The sequence below is a fragment of the Aethalodelphis obliquidens genome, unplaced genomic scaffold (assembly GCF_003676395.1).
Source record: "Aethalodelphis obliquidens isolate GAN/ISIS:26980383/991018 unplaced genomic scaffold, ASM367639v1 scaffold12, whole genome shotgun sequence".
NCBI lineage: Eukaryota > Metazoa > Chordata > Mammalia > Artiodactyla > Delphinidae > Aethalodelphis > Aethalodelphis obliquidens.
Genome location: NW_020837956.1, coordinates 23,468,505 through 23,495,106, shown reverse-complemented (window position 1 = coordinate 23,495,106; position 26,602 = coordinate 23,468,505). Strand labels below are relative to the sequence as shown.

The 26,602-nt window shown below is 41.4% G+C and overlaps 1 protein-coding gene across 1 annotated transcript in view; it reads right to left on the bottom strand.

Annotated features, from left to right (window-relative positions):
• Positions 1 to 26,602, bottom strand: part of HADHA (hydroxyacyl-CoA dehydrogenase trifunctional multienzyme complex subunit alpha) — a 54,582-nt gene that overhangs the window by 4,924 nt on the left and 23,056 nt on the right. Inside the window, exons 8-14 of the mRNA XM_027113640.1 lie at positions 22,545 to 22,667; positions 21,965 to 22,083; positions 19,946 to 20,002; positions 18,169 to 18,278; positions 13,999 to 14,133; positions 11,753 to 11,924; positions 8,454 to 8,540 (exon numbers count right to left, since the gene is read on the bottom strand). Coding sequence (XP_026969441.1) covers positions 8,454 to 8,540; positions 11,753 to 11,924; positions 13,999 to 14,133; positions 18,169 to 18,278; positions 19,946 to 20,002; positions 21,965 to 22,083; positions 22,545 to 22,667 — 803 coding nt within the window. The remainder of the gene's footprint in view (positions 1 to 8,453; positions 8,541 to 11,752; positions 11,925 to 13,998; positions 14,134 to 18,168; positions 18,279 to 19,945; positions 20,003 to 21,964; positions 22,084 to 22,544; positions 22,668 to 26,602) is intronic.

Below are 26,602 nucleotides of genomic sequence, written 5' to 3'. Positions count from 1 at the left end.
AGTAAATGGCAGAGTGGGATGCCATCAAGGTCGGCCTGTCTCCACAGCCTGCCCACTTCCCGTTGTGTAACACACAGGTCACTTGCATGTTACATCAACTTCTCAATCCAAAAGTTGCTTCTAACCTCTAAATTATCTTCTACTTACGTCTAAAATACTTAAAAAGACAGGACCTGATTCAGACTGTACTCCTCAGCAAAAGGAATTAGCCTTTACCATGTATAATTTATATACAATAAAATGCACAGATCCTGATTACATATTCTTTGTAATAATCATTAGTGGGACTTCTGGGAAGATGGCGGAAGAGTAAGACGCGGAGATCACCTTCCTCCCCACAGATACACCAGAAATACATCTACACGTGGAACGACTCCTACAGAACACCTACTGAACGCTGGCAGAAGACCTCAGACCTCCCAAAAGGCAAGAAACCCCCCACGTACCTGGGTAGGGCAAAAGAAAAAAATAAACAGAGACAAAAGGATAGGGATGGGTCCTGCACCAGCGGGAGGGAGCTGTGAAGGAGGAAAAGTGTCCACACACCAGAAAGCCCCTTCGCGGGCGGAGACTGCGGGTGGCGGAGCAGGGGAGCTTCGGAGCCGCGGAGGAGAGCACAGCAACAGGGGTGCGGAGGGCAAAGCGAAGAGATTCCAGCACAGAGGATCAGGGCCGACCGCCACTCACCAGCCGAGAGGCTTGTCTGCTCACCCGCCGGGGCGGGCGGGGCTGGGAGCTGAGGCTCGGGCTTCGGTCGGAGCGCCGGGAGAGGACTGGGGTTGGCGGCGTGAACACAGCCTGCTGGGCGTTAGTGCACCGCGGCTAGCCGGGAGGGAATCCGGGGAAAAGTCTGGACCTGACGAAGAGGCAAGAGACTTTTTCTTCCCTCTTTATTTCCTGGTGCGCGAGGAGAGGGGATTAAGAGCGCTGCTTAAAGGAGCTCCAGAGACGGGCGCGAGCCGCGGCTAAAAGCGCGGACCCCAGAGACAGACATGAGACGCTAAGGCCGCTGCTGCCGCCACCAAGAAGCCTGTGTGCGAACACAGGTCACTATCCACACCCCCCTTCCGGGGAGCCTGTGCAGCCCGCCACTGCCAGGGTCCCGGGATCCAGGGACAATTCCCCCGGGAGAACGCACGGCGCGCCTCAGGCTGGCGCAATGTCACTCTGGCCTCTGCCGCCGCAGGCTCGCCCTGCACTCCGTGACCCTCCCTACCCCCCCGGCCTGAGTGAGCCAAAGCCTCCGAATCAGCGGCTCCTTTAACCCCGTCCTGTCTGAGCAAAGAACAGACGCCCTCTGGCGACCTACACGCACAGGCGGGGCCAAATCCAAAGCTGAGCCCCTGGGAGCTGTGAGAACAAAGAAGAGAAAGGGAAATCTCTCCCAGCGCCTGAGAAGCAGCGGATTAAAGCTCCACAATCAACTTGGTGTACCCTGCATCTGTGGAATACCTGAATAGACAACGAATCATCCCACATTAAGGAGCGGTGTGGATGAAAGGCTCTTGGTGCTGCAGCCAGGAGTTAGTGCTGTGCCTCTGAGGTGGGAGAGCCAGCTTCAGGACACTGGTCCACAAGAGGCCTCCCAGCTGCACATAATAGCAAACAGCAAAAATCTCCCAGAGATTTCCATCTCAACACCAGCACCCAGCTTCACTCAACGACCAGCAAGCTACAGTGCTGGACATCCTATGCCAAACAACTAGCAAGACTGGAACACAACCCCACCCATTAGCAGAGAGGCTGCCCAAAATCATAATAAGTCCACAGACACCCCAAAACACACCACCAGATGTGGACCTGTCCACCAGAAAGACAAGATCCAGCCTCATCCACCAGAACACAGGCACTAGTACCCTCCACCAGGAAGCCTACACAACCCACTGAACCAACCTTAGCCACTGGGGACAGACACTAAAAACAACAGGAACTACGAACCTTCAGCCTGCAAAACGGAGACCCCAAACACAGTAAGATAAGCAAAATGAAAAGACAGAAAAACACACAGCAGATGAAGGAGCAAGATAAAAACCCACCAGACCTAACAAATGAAGAGGAAATAGGCAGTCTACCTGAAAAAGAATTCAGAATAATGACAGTAAAGATGATCCAAAATCTTGGAAACTGAATAGACAAAATGCAAGAAACACTTAACAAGGACCTAGAAGAACTAAAGAGGAAACAAACAATGATGAACAACACAATAAATGAAATGAAAAATACTCTAGATGGGATCAATAGCAGAATAACTGAGGCAGAAGAACGGATAAGTGACCTGGAAGATAAAATAGTGGAAATAACTAATGCAGAGCAGAATAAAGAAAAAAGAGTGAAAAGAACTGAGGACAGTCTCAGAGACCTCTGGGACAACATTAAATGCACTAACATTCGAATTATAGGGGTTCCAGAAGAAGAAGAGAAAAAGAAAGGGACTGAGAAAATATTTGAAGAGATTATAGTTGAAAACTTCCCTAATACGGGAAAGGAAATAGTTAATCAAGTCCAGGAAGCACAGAGAGTCCCATACAGGATAAATACAAGGAGAAATACTCCAAGACACATATTAATCAAACTGTCAAAAATTAAATACAAAGAAAGTATATTAAAAGCAGCAAGGGAAAAACAACAAATAACACACAAGGGAATCCCCATAAGGTTAACAGCTGATCTTTCAGCAGAAACTGCAAGCCAGAAGGGAGTGGCAGGACATATTGAAAGTGATGAAGGAGAAAAACCTGCAACCAAGATTACTCTACCCAGCAAGGATCTCATTCAGATTTGATGGAGAAATTAAAACCTTTACAGACAAGCAAAAGCTGAGAGAGTTCAGCACCACCAAACCAGCTCTACAACAACTGCTAAAGGAACTTCTCTAAGCAAGAAACACAAGAGAAGGAAAAGACCTACAATAACAAACCCAAAACAATTAAGAAAATGGGAATGGGAACATACATATCGATAATTACCTTAAATGTAAATGGACTAAATGCTCCCACCAAAAGACACAGATTGGCTGAATGGATACAAAAACAAGATGCATATATTTGCTGTCTACAAGAGACCCACTTCAGACCTAGAGACACATACAGACTGAAAGTAAGGGGATGGAAAAAGGTATTTCATGCAAATGGAAACCAAAAGAAAGCTGGAGTAGCAATTCTCATATCAGACAAAATAGACTTTAAAATAAAGACTATTAGAAGAGACAAAGAAGGACACTACATAATGATCAAGGGATTGATCCAAGAAGAAGATATAACAATTGTAAATATTTATGCACCCAACATAGGAGCACCTCAATACATAAGGCAAATACTAACAGCCATAAAAGGGGAAATCGACAGTAACACATTCATAGTAGGGGACTTTAACACCCCACTTTCACCAGTGGACCGATCATCCAAAATGAAAATAAATAAGGAAACACAAGCTTTAAATGATATATTAAACAAGATGGACTTAATTGATATTTATAGGACATTTCATCCAAAAACAACAGAATACACATTTTTCTCAAGTGCTCATGGAACATTCTCCAGGATAGATCATATCTTGGGTCACAAATCAAGCCTTGGTAAATTTAAGAAAATTGAAATTGTATCAAGTATCTTTTCCGACCACAACGCCATGAGACTAGATATCAATTACAGGAAAAGATCTGTAAAAAATACAAACACATGGAGGCTAAACAATACACTACTTAATAATGAAGTGATCACTGAAGAAATCAAAGAGGAAATCAAAAAATACCTAGAAACAAATGACAATGGAGACACGACGACTCAAAATCTATGGGATGCAGCAAAAGCAGTTCTAAGAGGGAAGTTTATAGCAATACAATCCTACCTTAAGAAACAGGAAACATCTCGAATAAACAACCTAAACTTGCACCTAAAGCAATTAGAGAAAGAAGAACAAAAAAACCCCAAAGTTAGCAGAAGGAAAGAAATCATAAAAATCAGATCAGAAATAAATGAAAAAGAAATGAAGGAAACGACAGCAAAGATCAATAAAACTAAAAGCTGGTTCTTTGAAAGGATAAACAAAATTGATAAACCATTAGCCAGACTCATGAAGAAAAAAGGGAGAAGACTCAAATCAATAGAATTAGAAATGAAAAAGGAGAAGTAACAACTGACACTGCAGAAATACAAAAGATCATGAGAGATTACTACAAGCAACTCTATGCCAATAAAATGGACAACCTGGAAGAAATGGACAAATTCTTAGAAAGGCACAACCTGCCAAGACTGAATCAGGAAGAAATAGAAAATATGAACAGACCAATCACAAGCACTGAAATTGAAACTGTGATTAAAAATCTTCCAACAAGCAAAAGCCCAGGACCAGATGGCTTCACAGGCGAATTCTATCAAACATTTAGAGAAGAGCTCTCACCTATCCTTCTCAAACTCTTCCAAAATATAGCAGAGAGAGGAACACTCCCCAACTCATTCTACAAGGCCACCATCACCTGATACCAAAACCAGACAAGGATGTCACAAAGAAAGAAAACTACAGGCCAATATCACTGATAAACATAGATGCAAAAATCCTCAACAAAATACTAGCAAACAGAATCCAACAGCACATTAAACGGATCATACACCATGATCAAGTGGGGTTTATTCCAGGAATGCAAGGATTCTTCAATATACGCAAATCAATCAACATGATACACCATATTAACAAATTGAAGGAGAAAAACCATATGATCATCTCAATAGATGCAGAGAAAGCTTTTGACAAAATTCAACACCCATTTACGATAAAAACCCTGCAGAAAGCAGGCATAGAGGGAACTTTCCTCAACATAATAAAGGCCATATATGACAAACCCACAGCCAACATCATCCTCAATGGTGAAAAACTGAAAGCATTTCCACTAAGATCAGGAACAAGACAAGGTTGCCCACTCTCACCACTCTTATTCAACATAGATTTGGAAGTTTTAGCCACAGCAATCAGAGAAGAAAAGGAAATAAAAGGAATCCAAATCGGAAAAGGAGAAGTAAAGCTGTCACTATTTGCAGATGACATGATACTATACATAGAGAATCCTAAAGATGCTACCATAAAACTACTAGAGCTAATCAATGAATATGGTAAAGTAGCAGGATACAAAATTAATGCACAGAAATCTCTGGCATTCCTATACACTAAGGATGAAAAATCTGAAAGTGAAATCAAGAAAACACTCCCATTTACCATTGCAACAAAAAGAATAAAATATCTAGGAATAAACCTACCTAAGGAGACAAAAGACCTGTATGCAGAAAATAAGTCATTGATGAAAGAAATTAAAGATGATACAAATAGATGAAGAGATATACCATGTTCTTGGATTGGGAGAATCAACATTGTGAAAATGACTCTACTACCCAAAGCAATCTACAGATTCAATGCAATCCCTATCAAACTACCACTGGCATTTTTCACAGAACTAGAACAAAAAATTTCACAATTTGTATGGAAACACAAAAGACCCCGAATAGCCAAAGCAGTCTTGAGAACGAAAAACGGAGCTGGAGGAATCAGGCTTCCTGACTTCAGACTATACTACAAAGCTACAGTAATCAAGACAGTATGGTACTGGCACAAAAACAGAAATATAGATCAATGGAACAGGATAGAAAGCCCAGAGATAAACCCACGCACATATGGTCACCTTATCTTTGATAAAGGAGGCAGGAATGTACAGTGGAGAAAGGACAGCCTCTTCAATAAGTGGTGCTGGGAAAACTGGACAGGTACATGTAAAAGTATGAGATTAGATCACTCCCTAACACCATACACAAAAATAAGCTCAAAATGGATTAAAGACCTAAATGTAAGGCCAGAAACTATCAAACTCTTAGAGGAAAACATAGGCAGGACACTCTATGACATAAATCATAGCAAGGTCCTTTTCGACCCACCTCCTAGAGAAATGGAAATAAAAACAAAAATAAACAAATGGGACCTAATGAAACTTAAAAGCTTTTGCACAGCAAAGGAAACCATAAACAAGACCAAAAGACAACCCTCAGAATGGGAGAAAATATTTGCAAACGAAGCAACTGACAAAGGATTAATCTCCAAAATTTATAAGCAGCTCATGCAGCTTAATAACAAAAAAACAAACAACCCAATCCAAAAATGGGCAGAAGACCTAAATAGACATTTCTCCAAAGAAGATATACAGACTGCCAACAAACACATGAAAGAATGCTCAACACCACTAATCATTAGAGAAATGCAAATCAAAACTACAATGAGATATCATCTCACACCAGTCAGAATGGCCATCATCAAAAAATTTAGAAACAATAAATGCTGGAGAGGGTGTGGAGAAAAGGGAACCCTCTTACACTGTTGGTGGGAATGTAAATTGATACAGCCACTGTGGAGAACAGTATGGAGGTTCCTTAAAAAACTACAAATAGAACTACCATATGACCCAGCAATCCCACTACTGGGCATATACCCTGAGAAAACCATAATTCAAAAAGAGTCATGTACCAAAATGTTCATTGCAGCTCTATTTACAATAGCCCGGAGATGGAAACAACCTAAGTGTCCATCATCGGATGAATGGATAAAGAAGATGTGGCACATATATACAATGGAATATTACTCAGCCATAAAAAGAAACGAAATTGAGCTATTTGTAATGAGGTGGATAGACCTAGAGTCTGTCATACAGAGTGAAATAAGTCAGAAAGAGAACGACAAATACCGTATGGTAACACATATATATGGAATTTAAGAAAAAAAAATGTCATGAAAAACCTAGGGGTGAAACAGGAATAAAGACACAGACTTACTAGAGAATGGACTTGAGGATATGGGGAGAGGGAAGGGTAAACTGTGACAAAGCGAGAGAGCGGCATGGACATATATACACTACCAAACGTAAGGTAGATAGCTAGTGGGAAGCAGCCGCATAGCACAGGGAGATCAGCTCGGTGCTTTGTGACCGCCTGGAGGGGTCGGATAGGGAGGGTGGCAGGGAGGGAGACGCAAGCGGGAAGAGATATGGGAACATATGTATATATATAACTGATTCATTTTGTTGTGAAGTTGAAACTAACATACCATTGTAAAGCAATTATACTCCAATAAAGATGTTAAAATGAAAAAATAAAAATAAAAAATAAAAAGTGAAAAAAAAATGCACAGATCTTAAAGTGTTCAGTTTGATGAGTTCTAACAACTGTGTATCTACCCACGTAATCGCTACCCCAAGCAAAACCTATTGACATCGTTCAAAGAAGCTGTGCCAAAAGGTGGCCGGCTGTGTCCTGGACTGCTGGGACTTTCTCAGTTGTAGCACTGGAGGGCCTGTGTCCTGGGCAAACCGAGGTGGGTCGCCCTACTTGTGCCCCTGTGGCCTTCCTCTTACATGAATGACCTAGGCAAGCAGGTGTTAAAAGCTACTCAAGATCCCTGGGGGCGAGGACTGCTAAGTGTGAAGCTTGTTCTGCTCCACGGCGAAGGAGAGGTTAGCATCAAAGGCACAGCAACAGGGGCTCCTCTGCTGCCCTCCAGTGCTGAGGAGCTGCTGTGAGTGACTACGACGTGGCCAGACTGCCTATCTGCCATTACTCCATGTCTGTGTCTTCCCTCAGCTGCCACTTCTCCCCACGACCTCCTCCTGCCTTCACTGAACCTGCCTCTATCAGGCCCACACCACTTCTAATCTGCTGCGTGCTAGGGAACAAGATGACCTTGAGTTAGCAAGCTATTAGAATGGGAATAAAAAGACTTTCGTGTTTTTAGTACATGGACTTTGTATTAACAGTTTCAGCTGCTTAAAGGCCTTTTATATTTCCTGCCTACTTTTGGCTGGTTTTGCTTCGCTGAGGCTAACCGGTATCCTCCAGAGAGGCGAACTGTTTTATTTCTCCTTGAATGATTTCACTTGATTTCCCTGGTAGAGAGCAGAAGCCCAAAGACAGATTTCTAGGCATCATTCCAGATACTCACTCTGAGTTCTTCTACATCCACCCCTCTCATGTCCTGGGCAGAAGCTCTAAGCAAACCGGGCTGGACACATCCCACCACAGCCCCTGACCTTCCATTTCTGGATCTGGAGTTGGAACCAAACCCATCCCCGACAGTCACCAGAGTCTGCTCTGTAGCTCAAGTGTTATTTTGGAACATCTCTTCTTACCTTAGGGTCTATCTTTCAATACCCAAATGTAATAAACGTAAGTTTTATAGTCTGAACCTGAATAATAATACCCATTAGGGATGTAAATCACCTATAAAGGTATATTTTAGTTGTAGTTCACTTGTTCCTGCATCTCACACTGGTCATGCTACTAGCTTTTCTGTGCCCAGTTTCTGGGACTACATCCTCACCCTCATCCACTTCATAATCCATACCAGTCCCTTCTCATATTCTAAGCCTTCAGCAATGAGCCTGAAGCAGTAAAACATTTCAGGGTTTTCCTCTGTTCAGAATTTACCTTCTCAGGTCTTTTACTGACAGCAGCAATTTCGTTGATTGGGAGAGCAGATGTGTTGCTGGCAAAGACACAGTGGTCTGGAATCACCTGCAGGAGAAAAGCATTTAAGAATGTGTCATGTAGGCCTGGGAGATGACTGGAGTCCAAAGCAAAGCCAATGAGTGACACTTGGGCCCCGCCCACCCTTCACCTTTGAGAGAACCAACCATAATGTGCATGCCTATTTCATGTTACACATGTGTTACTAAGAAATGGTACAGCACTATAATTATATCTACAGTGCATGAATACAACTATTAGCTTTATCAACCTGCAGAATAGTGTCTAACGGAGATTTTCTCAGCATCCTGCCCACGATCTCAGCTTATTCATATTTTTATTCAGATACTTGGATGAGAAACATAGAAGGCACATCTGTCAAATGTGTGCAAATCTGGGCAGGCAGAATCCTAACATCAGAGCTGAGAATCAAGATTCAAGGTACATTCAACACGCTGAAGAACTGAGTGCAAAATAAGATCAATTATAATGAGGATGAAGGTAAAGTACTGCATTAAGATTTTATGAAAGAGAAGAAAGAGAAAAAAATAACTGAGTAGGCACCTAATGGGCAAGACCTGGGCTTGGCAGTAAACTTGTGTTAAAGAGCCCATGATTTTATTTAATCAAAAGTATAGGGGCTTCCTTGGTGGCACGCAGTGGTTGAGAGTCCACATGCCGATGCAGGGGACGTGGGTTCCTGCCCTGGTCCGGGAAGATCCCACATGCCGCAGAGCGGCTAGGCCCGTGAGCCATGGCCGCTGAGCCTGCCCGTCCGGAGCCTGTGCTCCGCAACAGGAGAGGCCGCAGTAGTGAGGGGCCCGTGTACCGCAACAACAACAACAACAAAAGTATAATGTGGGTCATAAGTAGAGCCCCATGATCAGAAAGCTAACACAGTCTCAAGTTGCATTATTAATGGTATGGTGTCTAATGTTGGTGGTAAAATTCTCTATGAAGAGCAAACCAATGTCTCCAAAGAGGGCTGGCAACAATCTTTCCCCTCTTGTACATGTGTGTCTCTCCTCCCATCCAGGGGCACAGTCTCTTTCCCCTCCTCTTAAATCTGGGCTGGCCTATGACTTGCTTTTACCAATGGAAAGTAGCAGAAGTGACTCTGCCAGTTCCAGGACTTGCCTTATGAAGTCCACTGACTTCTGCCTTGCTCTCTTAGAAGCCAGCAGCCATGCTGCAGAGAAGCTCTGGCTCGACCACTAAGCGAGGACAGGCCACAGGGAGAGGGAGGCGCCCCAACCAAGCTTTCAGCTGAATGCAGTCCCACGAGTGACCCCACTGGGAAGCCACGTGGAATTAAGGGCCAGCCGCCTCTCAGAGCCCTGCCCTAACTGCAGAACTGTGAAAAGGTCATTGTTTTTGTGGTGGTTTGTCACACGCCAAGAGAACACTGAGACATGGTGAAGACAGTAAAGGAGACAAGCAAGACAGTGAGGGTTTGGAGCCAAGAATTATGAAGATATCAAAGGAGTGAGTTTCTTTAGTTCTGTGGAGAGGAAGAGAAATTTTAAATCCCTGAGGAATACCACATGTAGGTTCAGCTTTACCATCTTCCTGTAAAGAAAGGAGAGGCCAGGTAAGAGGATGGACTTGGTGGCTTCCTAAAGATCTTTCACTTGAAATTCTTTGATTTTCCAAATACAGATCTGTTCTGGACCTTGCTCTTTTCCACCCTTTCTGAGAAACTTCTTTGAATATCTCCTACCTTAGATGATTTCACTAGCTTCTCTAAAAAGGTAAAGGCCTGTGACATGTTACATAAACAACTACAACATACGTAACACTTTGGATTTTACCTTTAGCAATAATCTTCTTATTCTTTTCTTACTATCTGCTAAAAATTCATGATTCCCCAAATATCCTCCCTTTCCCTCAGTCCATGGACTTCACGGACATATAAACCCCTTTTCTTTTCTTTCTTTCTTCCCTTCTCTTCTCCCTTAACCTTTATGTTTCAATGGGAACTACTGTATTGATTTGTGCATAGTCTGCACTTCTCTTGATCTGATCCCTCTTCTTTCTCTTTCTTTTCCTTGACCACTGGCTTCCCAACTGCTAAAACTAACAAACTTTTCTGCACTCAGATACTCCCAAATCCTGATTTTCCAAAAGCAAATACCATCACCCAGTCAGGTGGCAAATGCTCTTTTAGTGGTAAACGGCTCTGTTTTTGCCGCCCATCAGTCTACCTTCCATTGGCCCAGCAGGGCCCCCAAAGCCCCGGGAACGTTGTGTCCATTTCTCTGCTGCAGTGCCACCTTGCACAGAGAGAACACACACCTACCCAGCTCTTCTGAATTCACTCCCTCAGCTGAACCTACATTACACTCTGCTTAAAGAAAAGATTTTGGAATGTGTGTTTCACAAGTGGAATCCATCCCAAACTGAGCTGCTTGTCTTTAGTTTCTAAACCCTCCTTAGGTTCATTCTTTAGTACAGCAGAGATTGTCCTCCCATGGAAGGGAGTCTTAGGAGTACAGCCCACTACTCAAGATACCCCAGAATGCTGCAAAGTCAGTGCCGTTTTATTGACACCATTTACTAACCTACACTCTGTTTATTTAACTGTACCCGGTTCTACCTCCTGCCTGGATTACTGCCATCTCTTCTTTCCTTCTTTCCTCTTTCTTCATACCACCCAGTTCAAGTACTTGTTTTGTTCATATCATCCCATATCAAGAGTTGACTACACACAGCATTTGGGCTCAAGACCAGAGTAGCATTTCCACAAAATGAGCATCTGAATCCTGCCTGGAGAAACTGTTTCTCCCTATTTCCTCTGCTGCCTAGACCTGAATTGGTTTAGTTATAGCTTGCAGCCAACCAATGATGTCAAGACGTCTGGCTACAGTCCATGAGGTTATTTGTACGTTTGGGTGACTGAACTCCCATATAAGGCTAATGAACCCTATGCTTAAGTTAATAAGCTACTTGTCTGTCTTTTCTTAGGACTTTGATTTGCCCTTTTTACAGTGTGCATGGGTTCACATAAAAACTTACATTTGGGGGACACAGTTTTGAGGGGCGCAAGCCTGTTGTGTCCCCTTTTGCCTGGCAAAGCAATAAAGCTGTTCTTTTCTATTTCACGCCTCCAACAAACAAACAAACATACAAAACCCCTTACATCTGGGAATGAATGGCCCTATAAAAAGAACCACAAGTTTCCTATAGTTCCTTTAAAAAACCCTGTCTCTGTGTTCTCCACTCACAACACTAGGATTCAGTACAGCAGGCCCCTTACTTACAGCTTCTACTTCCTTGAGCACTTTGTGCTTAAGACTGAGGTCCTCAAAAACAGCTTCAATCACCATGTCAGCCTTTTCGAAACCCTGGTAATCGAGCTGCCCAGTCAAGTTGCTGAAAAAGGCGTCCCTTTCAAACGATGTTAGTGCTTTCTTCTTCACTTTATCATTCAGTCTAGGAAAAAACCACATTCCTAGTCAGAGGAGGAGAACAGGAAACTAACATTTATTGAGTGTCCATGGGCCAGAGAGTGTGCTGTGTGTTTTTCACCAACTCAGTGAGGTAGCTCCCATTTTGAGGGAGCTGAGCTGCTCAAGGAGACTCAGAGGGACTTGTGGTCCAAGAGCGAGTTAAGGGAGGGTCCTAGGGTTCAAACAGGTTGACCCCCACATCCATATTCTTTCTACTAAAAGATGCCTCTACACGCCCAACCTGCATAAACGGTATCACTAATAAAACAGTTAAATTCGCCAAGAGGAGTAAACGTGAACACTAAAATGGCAAACAAGAGAGCAGCTCTAGTAATTCTCTACCTACAATAGGGGAAACAGCCAACACGGGTCCTAGACCATGAGTTTATACTTGCTTACATATCATCTTGTTATTCTGTAATTGTGATCTACCGGAGGACAGAGACCAAGCATTATGTCGTATATTCTTAATCCATTTCCTGGTCAGTACCTAGTAGCACATCATATTGATTACATAAAATATTAACTCAAGGTTTCTTCTTCCCCACAGGGAGCTAAAAAGGATTCCTGCTACTCAGACACTTAACTGATTGTTTTTTATTACCAGGGAAAATAGGCTCTCTTAGGTTTTAATCTGACCGCACTTTCAGAATAAATGACCTAGAGTTTTCCTCTGAAAGAAGAATGAAGCTACACCCCATTCACTAGTTTCCTTAACCAAAAGAAAAATTAAAGCCACAAGGTAAGTTCAAAGAAGTAGTCAGTTTAAGTCTCAAAAGTATGGATTCAAATATCCTGGTTTCTGACAACCGTGTCAGCAGTCAGCAAGCAAGATTCTTGTGAGAGTTCAAAACATTATTAGTTGCTCTAATTCTAATGCCTAATGAAACTATTCCCGACAGGACAAGAAATACATATGTCCCAAGTCAGCAGTACAGTGAGGTGCACTCACCAGAGCCCGATGTTTCTAATGCGAAAAGGGAAAGCCGGACAGCTGGATCCAAAAGAGATCGAGGGGGAAAAGCGATTTTAGAGCAATTTCTCATTTTGGTGACTGTATGAAACTCTGGGAACGCTCGCGTGCTGGCCTCAGGGCAATGGTGTTATCGAGCGCGTGCCGTTGTGGGGGGTCAGAATCTTTTACTACAATGCCTTGCTATCTTACATTAAGATAGTTGCTATCTGCCAACATGATTAAACCTGCCAGGTCCTGCACAGTATTATGGTAGCAATATATGAGCAGAAAAGGGGTAAAAACACACTTAAGCTACATAATCCACTTAAGAAACAAAAAAACTAACTCAACTAAAAGTCGCATGCAAGACCATCAAAGTTCAGCCAGCCTTAGATAGTCTATTACATTGGAGCAGAGAAATGAGCTGAAACAAATTCCCAGTTTGGCCAAGTTGCTGCTCCATTTTTCCCCTCTGCACAACAGGCCGTATGTGTGTGGGGTGGGGGAGAGGAGGGAGGGACGGGCAGGAGGGAGAATAATAGTCCCCGTTTATTAATTCAGAAGTAAGATGGAGACACAGTCCATAATATCCAGATATTGTGGAGCCAAATCAGTTAACTGCTTCTCTATGGTAACGCCAGTCAAGAAATATGAGGTTCATGAGTTCTGATCCCAGCCCTACCTTCAAGATGCAGTTACACGTTTCCTCATATCCTTATCTCAGTTCTCTCTATAGACACAGTCATGCTGTTTCAATATTCTATAACAATACAGCAATTAAAATTCACAAACATGAGACTTTCTAGTCTGATACCAAAGTATAAACCATATGGCATTTAAAAACGTCTAATAGATAAGGTTTTCTCTTCTGCACTCAGACTCCAATGATGTTAATGATTTATAATAACATTGTTTGCAACAACAGCAAAAAAAAAAAAAAAAGAAAAAAAGTGAAAGAAGGAATTAGCATGTCTAAAAAGCAAAGGAAATGAGACTTAACAATGGAGTATCCAATACAGATCATGTTCAGGAGAAAGGAAACGGTGGCGGCAAAAACCAAAACACACGCTACTCTCCCAGCAAAGGCAGAGAGCAGGCTTACCCTCTGAACACTTGCTGCTGTCCTCGCCCCAGCGCGGCTAGCGTAGCATCCTTCAGTATAGTCTGTAGGCCCTTATCCACGGAGACCTGGGCAATGCCGGCCCCCATGAGCCCTGCGCCAAGAATGGCGAGCTGCCTGAAAGGAAAGGATGAAATGACTTTTGGTATAAATCTTAATTAATTCAGTAAAAGTGGGAGATTGCCCAGGTCATCTTCCAATAAACCAACTAAAGCAGGGACAACAATAAGGTATTTAAAATAATTTTTACCTACAAAAAGATATCTTTCATAAATGACTGATTTTCAAAGTTAAATGCAAAAATCCATTAGGTCTAAAAGAATTGGTCTACCCAAGGAGACAGAATTATACTGATCTTCAATCAAACCTGAGATCACTGAAAACAAAACAACATGGATTACGCTTAAATTAACGAGTATTTTTCTTCAAACAAAAGCCAACTTGCAGTGATAGGCCTAAAGACTAATCTCTCTTCTACCAACTACTTACTTGCTAGTGATTTTGCATTTTCCAGTCATCTTTCATTTCTCTTGAAATGTGTGCCTTTCTCACCCCTTACCTGGATTGGTTCAAAAGCCTCTTGGATGGTTTCTTTGCTTCCAGACCTTACCCCTCCCTCAAACACCTCCATACACGCACATTACTGCCTTTTCCACCCCTGAATTCCCTTGAACTTATCAGGACCATTTGGTTTACCCCACAGTATTTTGGAACAGCTTCATGTACATCATTTTTGTCTCATCAACTAAATTCTAAGCTTTTTGAGGGATAGAGATCATGTCTGATGACTCTTTTTAGTTTTCCATAGTTTTGGAACAATGTGCCATTTTCCCATAAGTAACTAAAAAAAATTTTCAGAACTTCCTTCATAAAAGAAGCCCAAGTTTACAACACCGTAGACCTAAATTAGAGTTGTTTCATTCAAAACAATTCTGATTATAATGTTCAAAAATCATATTCAAGACCTGAAAAGGCACCCTAACTTCAACTCCTGGGAGTATCTTTCAAATGCAGCTTTGTGATAATACACATTTTTATATGGTGAGTGTTAAGTAACTGGAGAACATGAGAAAATAGGGTAGAAAAACATAAAGAATAGGAGCTGAAAAAATTACTCATGTATTTACTGCACCAAAATTAAAAATTTGCTTGACAAATGACAACAGGTATAGCAGACAAAGGATTACTACTGGGGAAATATAAAGAACACACATATCAATTAAAAAAGACAACCCAATAAAATGGGCAGGGGTTTATATAAAGCAATTCATAGAAAATGAAAGCAAATTGCCAATAAAATGCCCAATTTCCCTAATAATCTGGGAAATGCAAATTTAAAAAAATGTATTCTCTCCCCATCAGACTGGCAAAAATTTTAAAAGTAACAGTGAGGGTATAAAAAATTTTGTTCTTTCATGCATGGTTGATGGAAGTATATACTTTGCCCTATATAGGAGGTCAAATGTATTAAAACCAAAAATTGCATCTTCTACGACCCAGTAATTCTACTATCTGCTCTAGAGAAATGCACTTATGCACAAGATGATATGCTGTGATGAACAGTCATACAATGTTTACAATAATGAAAAATTGGAAGTCATCAATCTTTCAGTAGAAGATGAATAGGAACAAGTTAACTTGTATGTACCCACATACATAGTCTCTAAGTCGTACCACTGACTAAAAAGGATTATTATAGGATTCATACTGAAGGATTCCTTTTATATTAAAACATTCAAACCATAAACACAAAACATTCATCTAGTATTCAAACTTCCTTATGATAGTTTAAAAAAGGAGATTAAGAATGCATTCTTTGCATAAAACATTAATTTATAAAAAGAAAATACATAAGGAATTCAAATTATTATCCGAGGCAAGGGAGAAGAGGCCTCGAGAGACAGAAGTGGAACTATTACTGACAACTGGGAAAGCAGGAAGGGGGATGCCCTTTCTTCAATGATTTTTATTAAATTTTCGGTTCAACCTATTCTGCCTTGCATACCTTATAATTTATTCTTCATTTCTAAGATGATGTTACCTTTTTTCAATTTATTTCCCAAGTTAGGTCAACTCTTACATCATCCTGTTTTTCTGCCCATTTAATTCTGAGTTTTTGAACTTCTGATTCAAAAGAAAGTGATTCTTTTCTTATCTGTAAATATTTATTTAAGGATATATAATTCAAGTTTGGAAGCATTCTGCTATAGTTTTGCATTGTGGTGGTTTTGGGGGGAGAATTTTTGTAAGCTTAAGTATTTTTTTTTTTGCGGTACGCGGGCCTCTCACCGCTGTGGCCTCTCCCGTCGCGGAGCACAGGCTCCGGACGCGCAGGCTCAGCGGCCATGGCTCACAGGCGCAGCCGCTCCGCGGCATGTGGGATCTTCCCAGACCGGGGCACGAACCCGCGTCCCCTGCATTGGCAGGCGGACTCTCAACCACTGCGCCACCAGGGAAGCCCGTAAGCTTAAGTATTTTGATTCTCATTTTCTTATTCCTTCTTACATGAGTTTCACATGCATGCTGCCTGTCTTTTCTGTGTACTGGTACACAATAACAGCTTCTCCAGGTGGTATTATATGCTATCTGCATATAACAGTAAGAGTTACATGCAGACCAGAGTAGGAGTCAGGAGTGGCTAATCAGCTTAAGAGTAAACATTTTATAATTTAAAATTTTTAAAATTAATTAATTTATGGCTGCGTTGGGTCTTCGTTGCTGCACGCGGGCTTTCTCTAGTTGCAGCGAGCAGGGGCTACTCTTCATCGTGGTGCACAGGCTTCTCATTGCAGTGACTTCTTTTGTTGCGGAGGACGGGCTTTAGGCATGCGGGCTTCAGTAGTTGTGGCTCGTGGGCTCGGTAGTTGTGGCTCGCAGGCTCTAGAGTGCAGGCTCAGTAGTTGTGGCGCAGGGGCTTAGTTGCTCCGCGGCATGTGGGATCTTCCCGGACCAGGGCTTGAACCCGTGTAACCGCTGGCAGGCGGACTCTCAACCACTGTGCCACCAGGGAAGTCCAATTTAAAATTTAAGAGTAATTTTTGTAGTATGTATGAAGAGATTCAGATTTAAGTGGCCATATCATCATTCCACTGCAGCATGGAAGTAATTCATCTCACCCACTGAATGCAAGATATTGTCAACATTAGGTGGTACACAGACAACCCGACTGATACCGATCACCACGTGTGCTGGAGAAGCAGTTACAGTTGTATTTCATATTCTAATTTGGAAATCAGCCCTCTTGGCAAGAATCTTGTCTTCTCACCTGGGCTTCTTATTAATTTCCTCTTCTGCTTTGGATTGCAATCTCATTAAATGTGAGTGGCTGGAGAATGTAACATTAGCTGCTTTCACAAATCCCTCTCTGTAATTCAGGTAGACAGTGTTCCTCAATCTCAGCACTGCTGACATTTTGGACTGGATACTTCTTTGTTGTGGGGCTGTCCTGTGCACTGTAGGATGTTTAGCAGCATTCTGGGCCTCTGGCCACCAGATGCCAGTACCATCCCTCCCTCCCCAGCTGTGACAACCAAAAATATTTCCAGAGATTGGCAAGTGTCCCCTGGTGGCAACGTTGCCCAGGTTAAGAACCACTGAGCAAGGGGGTGAGTTTAGGGGCATTACTAAACTTAAGATGCTGAAGAGCTATTTGGGCAGCATAACACTGAAAGGCTCGCTGAAGAGAATAGATATGAAACAGGTAAGTAGGCTCTCAAACGCTTAGGCTGTAAGCTAAACGAAGGACAAGGCTTTAACGACTAGAATGAGGCTTTACTTTTTTTAATGAGGGAGAAGTGTGAGTTCCCAGAGAGGGTATCTCAAGTCACAGAGAGAGACAAGGTCATTAAACAGCACACAGTGTGTATATTTGGTTTAGGAAGGGGAAACCTAAACCATATTTCTAGGGGACATCAATAGTGAGACAAAAATGCCTCTACAGGAGACATTAGAGAGGTCAGGAGAAAACTCAGCACAGGCAGAACTCTGAAAGCCAAAAAATCCTTCGTAGGAATAGGGATCTAAAGTGCTCAGGACAGAAGAGGTTTAAGGCAAGACTGAAGGCATAAATCTAGCTCTATGGGTCTTCAGAGACATCGACAAGCGTAGCATGTGCTGAAATCCACAGGGGCTTCCTATGTAGAGCGGACTTACTTAACCTCCTTCTGCGGAGCTCCAAATTTATTCTTCTTGCATAGGGTCTGACCACGGTAAAGTCCCATCAAGGCTTTTGATTCTTTGGTCATTGCAAGCTCTCCAAATTTCTGGAAAAAGGGAAGAAGAAAAGGTAGAACTTCTCAGTCTTGTAGACGTGGATTCTTTGGGGTCAGTTTCTCTGCAGAGCAGAGGTAACACATGCAAAGCCTCAGGTCCTGAGCTGCTGAAGTTGGTCTCCTGCTGAGCATCTTTCTTTAACTCTCCTCATCTGTTCCACTTCCAACTACTGCTTTGAAAGGTTCTGGATATAACTGAGCTCTCAGATTCTCTACACCAGAGGCTGTGGTAACTTTTATCATGGAATTAGAGTGTCAGAGCCAAAATGGACCAATCATCTCAACCACCTCTCTCATTTTAAAGACTGGGAAGAGGAGGCTCAGAACTTGACCTCGCTCAAAGCCACACTGCCTCAAAGGGGCAGAAACAGAACTTGAACCCAGGCAGTATGACTCCCAACTCCAGTTCTCCTTCCAGGGTAGCAGGCTGCCCCATGTGATATCTGCCACTTTAAAAGGACCTTAACACTTACAGAGAACAAGTCTCAACTTAGTGGGAAAGGGCATGAGATTTAGAGTCTGTATTTGAAAGAACTGAGTTTAAAGACTGGCCCTGCCATTTCCCAGTTGTGAAGCTTTCTTCATCCTTAAAATGGGAAAAACAATACCTATTTTACAGTATTGTTGTGGGAAATAAATGAAAACACTAATAAAATGACTGGGCCTCAATGTTAGCTATTACCATCATCAATATTACTAGAATTTACTGGTATGCTTACATGGTTGCAAACAGCACTTAAAAGAAGGAATCCCTCTAATAATGTTGCCTTCATGTCTGAAGAGAACATGAAACAATGTTCTACTAATCTTGGCAAAGTAGGCTCTATTCAATAAACCAGTGATTTTCAAACCACGGGTAGAAATCTATCAGTGGTCTTGAATTTAGCAGGTTGTGATAAGTAGAATAAATAGAAAATACTGAGTACAGTGTACAGGCTAATTATTTTGGGAAATATGCTTCAATCTTTCTGTACATATGTATATGTGTACCTGGTGATAATGTAAAAGAATTAATCAGAGTGCACTGCAGTAAGCAACCCAGTATAAGAAATGTTTTCTCTGGAACTTGTCCTGAGCTCTTCAGATATCTTTTACTCTATTACTGAAGAGCAGTCATCCTTCAATGATTGCTTAAAACTTCAAAACAACCCAAACAACTAAAATCTACAATACCACCAACTCGTTAGGAAGTGGAAGGGGTGAGGTTGGTTCGTGTGTTGCTCTGTTTTCTTGTCTTAGTGGGTGCAAAACATTTCCCTTCATTTCCTAATTCACCAAAGGAAGGCTGGGCTTCACAGGTTTATCTCCAGGCTCTAACAAGAACCGTATTTTTGTACCAATGTACTCACTTTATCACAACAAAACCAGCCCAACTACAGAACAAAAAGTCCAAATGATTCCTTTTGAAAGGATTCTAACTCTGCCCTGCTTTTCCTAGTTACACCCTCCTTATTGAGAGCAAGTTCAAATATCTGGGGACTACTATGGTTTTCTTAGCACCTACTTGCTCACTGAGATTAATCGTAAGAAATGACAACCACTGGAAGAAAACATTTTTTTACTAGGCTTTGAATACTTTACCTTTTTTCAGTTTTACACAGCATTGTGGATCTCGCTTTTGTCTCTAATAATAAAACACTGAAAGGAAATAATTTTACCTGAGATTCAGAGAGATAGCCAGCATCACTCCCTTGCTCAATCCCAGTCTTCACTACCTAAAAAACAGATAAAGTACTTATTCCTTGTTGGAATCGATTGGCAAGATACACAGTAATGCTGAAAAAAGTGGCTAGTGTTGTTAGTCTTCAAAGAGTAAGTCAAAAGTCTAGACTGGAGTGAGAAAGAGAAGAGGACGGAGTGCCTTATTGCTTAAGACTGACTTAATTCTCCATCTCTGAGGCTACTGCTCAACCTAGTATACAATGGAAGGAAATAAAACAGAAGGAAAGAGCATTAAGAAGTCAGAATAGGAAAAGAGCACAGAGGTTCCACAGCTCAAACTCCACCTCCTTATCCTTTGAATCCTGTTATTTTGTCAGAGAAAGAGTTGTCATCACCCCTTTCTGAGTCCAATAATAGGTTTACCTTTTCCTCTTAACTCCCTTCCCTCCTGCTTGAATTATTCTTCCGGCTCCTCTCCTGTTCTCCAAATGTGGGCAGGTCCCCAAAGTTCCACTTGCAGCCCATTTCCCCCTCTATTTATTCTTCCTCAGGAACATCATTTAGTTTATCACATTAATCATGAACTCCATGAAATTCAATTTAACATTTGGGGTAAGTACTAACCTAAGTACAATAGCAAGTATAAAAGAAATAACCCTGTATTCAATCACCATAATTTAATGCTGATTAAAAAAAAAACCAAATAAATCAATCTATATCCTTAATCGACTTCTCTGTCTAAACTACTATTGCTTGAATTTCCTGAATACCTAATCTCAACACTTCTAAACCTTGACTCCTAACTCTCTTTGGCAAGTCTCTTACTACCTTCGTATTGTTGCTTTTACTATTCTATTTCGGGGTCTTATTCAAACTTCAAGTCTGAATTACCAGAACAGTTTCCTAGTTCATTGATCTACTTTGTCTCTGTTTCTAATCCATTTTTACTCACTGCCATGAAAATGGTTCTCTATGATCTATATAGGACAAAGATGAAATTTCTTAATTAATTACTGTCTACCTTTTGAAATCCACCTTCGGTCTGCCTTTCTGAAGACACTGCATTATCCTCCTACAAAAACTGATCTGATTTGATGTTCCTTGAAGAGCCTCATGCTTTCCAGCTTCTGTAACTTTGCTCAAAATGCCCATCCTACCTGGTTTTCTCATCATGTATTCTCTAACAATTTCAGGGATCGTTCCCTCCTCAGTGAATTTAGCAAACTTCCTCTGTCCCAGTTAGGTGGCGTTAACCCTATGCAGCTGCATACCGCCCCGTCCTGCCATCTGCCTTACCACATATATGTGTTTCGTCTCCCCAACCCAGACTGTGTGAGGTGAATGGAAGTAGGGGACCACGTTTCATATTTTATATACTTTGGTGTCTTTGGCTCAAAATATACCTGTTGACTAATTCATTCTCCAATTCTGAAATCTTTGATTATTGATCTTGTCTTCAATTATTGCTCTTTCGATCTGGGACTTTCCAGATTGAAGATTTTATAAGTTTTAAAGTCTACCTTGAGACAGATGTTACTTCAACTCTGTGATCATTTTAATCATCCTCCTTGAGCTTTTCCAGAACTTCTCTATATCATTACATCTTTTTCATAATTATGGCAATGGAAAGTCAATGAGACATTTTAGGTAATGACAATGGTTTTGACTAAGGACAGAATACAGCCATTAATTTTGTTTCAACTACCTCTTAATTAATGTCCAATATTTTACTGGTTTTGTTATACTGATATGACATAGGTTCCTTTCTTGGTTTATAACTGGTAATTTTAAGCTCATCAGCTAAAAAGTATGCCTGGCACTAATTTTCCCCAAATATCCATTTATATAAATCCTCATAGCTTGCTATGCTCTTGTGTTATTTTTGGTAAGTACTTTGATAGCAGCATGAGGAACTTCAGTACTGGCAAACATGGTGCAGAATGGCAATGAAGAGTTCTTGCTCTAGACAAAGGGAAGAAACATGAGAAATGTGGGAGTACGGGGTAAAAACTCACATCAATTATTTTCAGAGGTGCAGGATAAAGGCCTTTGGTCTGCTTTCGTACTCTTTCTTCCACCTTTTTGTAAATCTGTTGCCTGACAAATGGAATACTCATGGCATACGATGTCAATTCTGTAAGGTAAAATGCTTTTAGATCCTTACTGGAAAGAGCCCAGCCTCCCTTGTTAGTTTGTTCTGTAAACTCCATAAAAACGCAGTGATTCTAGCCATCTGAAAGAACTGCTCTTTACTCTGACATAAACAATCTAAATTTCAACCTAAGCACTTCTTTAAACATTAGTTGATAAGTATTAAAGCTTGGTGTTGGGTACATGGGTGTTTATTACACTGTTACATTATTCTATTTTGGTATTATTTAAAATTTTCCAAAATAAAAAATTAAAAAAAAATGTCTTTAACCAGTGTAAGGTCCAGGACTTGAGCCTAGAGAAGAGTTATTGCATCCTTTAAGGTTGACTTTACACTTAAGAGTAAATAATGCACTTACCTCTTCCTCATTTCGGATTTATAGAAAATAAAATTAAATTCCCGGGAAAGAAGCTTTGCCTTAGTTCTTTAATAATGACACTCACTTTCTACCAATCCCTTGTCTCTCTTTGGAGAGATCTTTTTATCAGCTAGTCCTTTAGCAAAAGTAATTGCAACTTCTTCTAGGTATTCAATTGTCCGTTCCTCTGGAGGTTTTATTCCTGGTCCTGTAAAGATGAACACAACAGACTGGAATGTAAATCAGGCTTGGATCAGTCCCAGGTGGGCCAAACCCAGGCAGGCCAAAGCCGAAGGCTCCAGCACCCACTTTCAGCGCAGCTTTCTAAGTCTGACTAGAGACCGGTAGGTGGCAATGTCATGAACTATGGACTCAAAAAGAGAAGTCACACTGAGCGAAGGTGCAACAACCTCCTCCTGGTAGAAAACAAGTCTTAAGCCCTATTTAAGTCTGGCCTCCACTTCTGAGTAGGATGTATTATGTCTCATGAGGCCTGTTTTCTTGCTGCAAAACTGGAAAACAAAAAATCAATTGAAAAATCACATTTGTAAAGACACTGGAGAGCTGTGGAAGCAACAAAGGTTATATGAACAGAATTCCAGAGAGGGAAGAGCCTGTCCAATGTGAACTGATGATTGCTGGACATTGTCTTTCCTGGGGGTACATGATGCTTTTGGGTGTGGGCTGAAGATTGGACTTGGCTCAAGCAGAAGGATGCTACTGAGGGAAAGTGAAATGAACAGAGTTTTTGGTGGTCATACACAACAAGTCAGTACTAGAAGAAACCAGACGCAAAGCTAGTTTTCCCGCATGGAACATTTGTGAAGTTCTAAGGTGGTGCAAGAGGCTGGAAGCTAGAGTGAAATCTCTTATAGTGTCATAATGTTTAGCACATGCAGTACTTGTACAGAAAGAGGGACATGCCAAAAACATGCACCTGATTTTTCGCTTGAGGCAGAGCCTGACACCAAACTTGCTGGAGGCAGGAGACAAAGACTCAGAAGAGCCAAAGGCTGTTTTCACACAGCTATGAAAACAGACACTTACCAGGCTCTCAGTCAAAGGCTTGTAAGAGCCACACTGGAGCGAGAGGTGGCTGAGGTTGAAAAGCCAATCTTGTGCCTTCTTATGGTGTATAGGGAACAAAATCCCAGTAGAGGGAGAAGCCTGCAACAATATGCAACCATTCTCCACCTTAAGACATTTGCCCTACTTTCAGCCTCCGTGGAGGAGGAAGAAAATGAACTAAGCCCCAAACGTCTGAATGACAAAAGCGCACAGGGTCCGCAAAAGTCATAATGTAATGCTGGAATTACGGAAGAATACTGGAGAGCAGTTGCTACACAAAAGGAGAGCTCCAGAGATCTACAGAGGGGCCCCTTGAAACTAAGGCGAAGTATCATTCTGCACATGCATGAGAGGAAACTACCTGAGGCCAGCGAAAGAACCAACATAAAGGCATGAAAAGAAGCAAGAAAAACATGGCCTACAGCTAGGAGACAAACTGACCGATAGAAACAGGTGCAGAATTGAAAAGATAGGATAGGGCTTCCCTGGTGGTGCAGTGGTTGGGAGTCCGCCTGCCGATGCAGGGGACATGGGTTCGTACCCCGGTCCGAGAGGATCTCACGTGCCACGGAGCAGCTGGGCCCGTGGGCCATGGCCGCTGAGCCTGCGCGTCCGGAGCCTGTGCTCTGCAGTGGGAGAGGCCATGACGGTGAGAGGCCCGCGTACCGCAAAAAAAAAAGATAGGATAAGCAGACACAATGTTAGAAAGGTTACTGTGAATTCATGCCATATGTTAAAGAAGGCAGAGGAAAACAGAAACATAATGAAGAGAAATTGAAGATGTGACAATGAATCAACTATTACTTCTAAATATGAGAAAAAAACAATATCTGAAACAAAAAATATAGGCAATTGGATTAATAGCAAATTATACTGTGAAGAAGAAAAGATCAGGAAACTTGAATACATGGCAAGAGAAATATAAACAGACTGAAAAAGAGAAACAGAGCTTCATTTTGGGACAATATCAAGTAATCTAAAATATGTGAGACTGAAGTCTCAGGAAAGGGGTAGGGGACTAAGGAGACAAAAGACTTGTACTCTGAAAACTATAAGACACTGATGAAAGAAATCGAAGATGACACAAACAGATGGGAAGATATACCATGTTCTTGGATAGGAAGAATCAGTACTGTCAAAATGACTATACTACCCAAGGCAATCTACAGCTTCAATGCAATCCCTATCAAATTTTCACAGAACTACAACAAAAAATCTTACAATTTGTATGGAGACACAAAAGACCCCAAATAGCCAAAGTAATCTTGAGAAAGAAAACAGAGCTGGAGGAATCAGGCTCCCTAACTTCAGACCATACTACAAAGCTATAATCATCAAAATAGTATGGTTCTGGCACAAAAATAGAAATATAGATCAACAGAACAGGATAGAAAGCCCAGAAATAAACCCACGCACCCATGGTCAATTAATGTACTACAAAGGATGCAAGACTATACAATGGTGGAGAGACAGTCCCTTCAACAAATGGTGCTGGGAAAGCTGGACAGCTACATGTAAAAGAAATGAAATTAGAACATTCTTTAACACCATACACAAAAATAAACTCAAAATGGATAAAAGACCCAAATGTAAGACGGGATACTATAAAACTTAAAGTAAAACGTAGGCAGAACACTCTTTTACATAAATCACAGTAACATCTTTTTCGATCCACCTCCTAGACTAATGGAAATAAAAACAAAAATAAACAGATGGGACATAATTAAACTCAAAAACTTTTGCACAGCAAAAGGAACCATAAACAAAACAAAAAAACCCATAGAATGGGAGAAAATATTTGCAAACAATGTGACCGACAAAGGATTAATCTCCAAAATTTACTAACAGCTTATGTGGCTCAATATCAAAAAACCAAACAACCCAATCAAAAAATGGGCAGAAGACCTACATAGACATTCCTCCAAAGAAGACATACAGATGGCCAAGAGGCACATGAAAAGATGCTTAACATAGCTAATTATTAGAGAAATGCAAATCATGACTACAATGAAATTATCATCTCACACCAAGCAGAATGGCCATCATCAAAAAATGTACAAACAATAAATGCTGGAGAGGGTGTGGAGAAAAGGGAACCCTCCTACACTGTTGGTGGGAACGTAAATTGGTACAGCCACTATGGAGAACAGTATGGAGGTTCCTTAAAAAAGTAAAAAATAGAGTTACCATATGATCCAGCAATCCCATTCCTGGGCATATATCCAGAGAAAAACATGGTTCAAAAGATATGTGCACCCCCAATGTTCACCACAGCACTGTTTATAATAGCCAAGACATGGAAGCAGCCTAAATGTCCATTGACAGATGAATGGATAAAGAAGATGTGGTACATATATACAATGGAATATTACTTAGCCATTAAAAGGAAGGAAATAAAAAAAAACAAGAAGGAAATAATGTCATTTGCAACAACATGGGTGGACCTGGAGATTATCACACTAAATGAAGTAAATCAGGGAAAGACAAATATATGATATTGCTTGTATTCAGAATCTAAAAAAAAAAAATTTGATACAAATGAACTTATTTACAAAACAGAAACAGACTCACAGATGTAGAGAATGAACTTATGGTTACCAGGGGGGATGGGAGGGTGGGAGGGATAGATGGGGAGTTTGGGATTGACATGTACACACTGCTATATTTAAAATAGATAACCAACAAGGACCTACTGTATAGCACAGGGAACCTTGCTCAATATTCTGTAATAACCTAAATGGGAAAAGAATTTGAAAAAGAATAGATACATGTATATGTATAACTGAATCACTTTGATGTACACCTGAAACTAACACAACATTGTTAATCAACTATATTCCAATATAAAATAAAAATTAAAGAAAAATCACCCTGAACAACAACAACAACAAAGGAAAGAAAAGCAGTAGAGGAGATGGAAAAATATTTAAAGAAATAGCCAAGGGCTTCCCTGGTGGCACAGTGGTTGAGAGTCCACCTGCCGATGCGGGGGACACGGGTTCGTGCCCCGGTCTGAGAGGATACCACATGCTGCGGAGCGGCTGGGCCCGTGAGCCGTGGCCGCTGGGCCTGCGC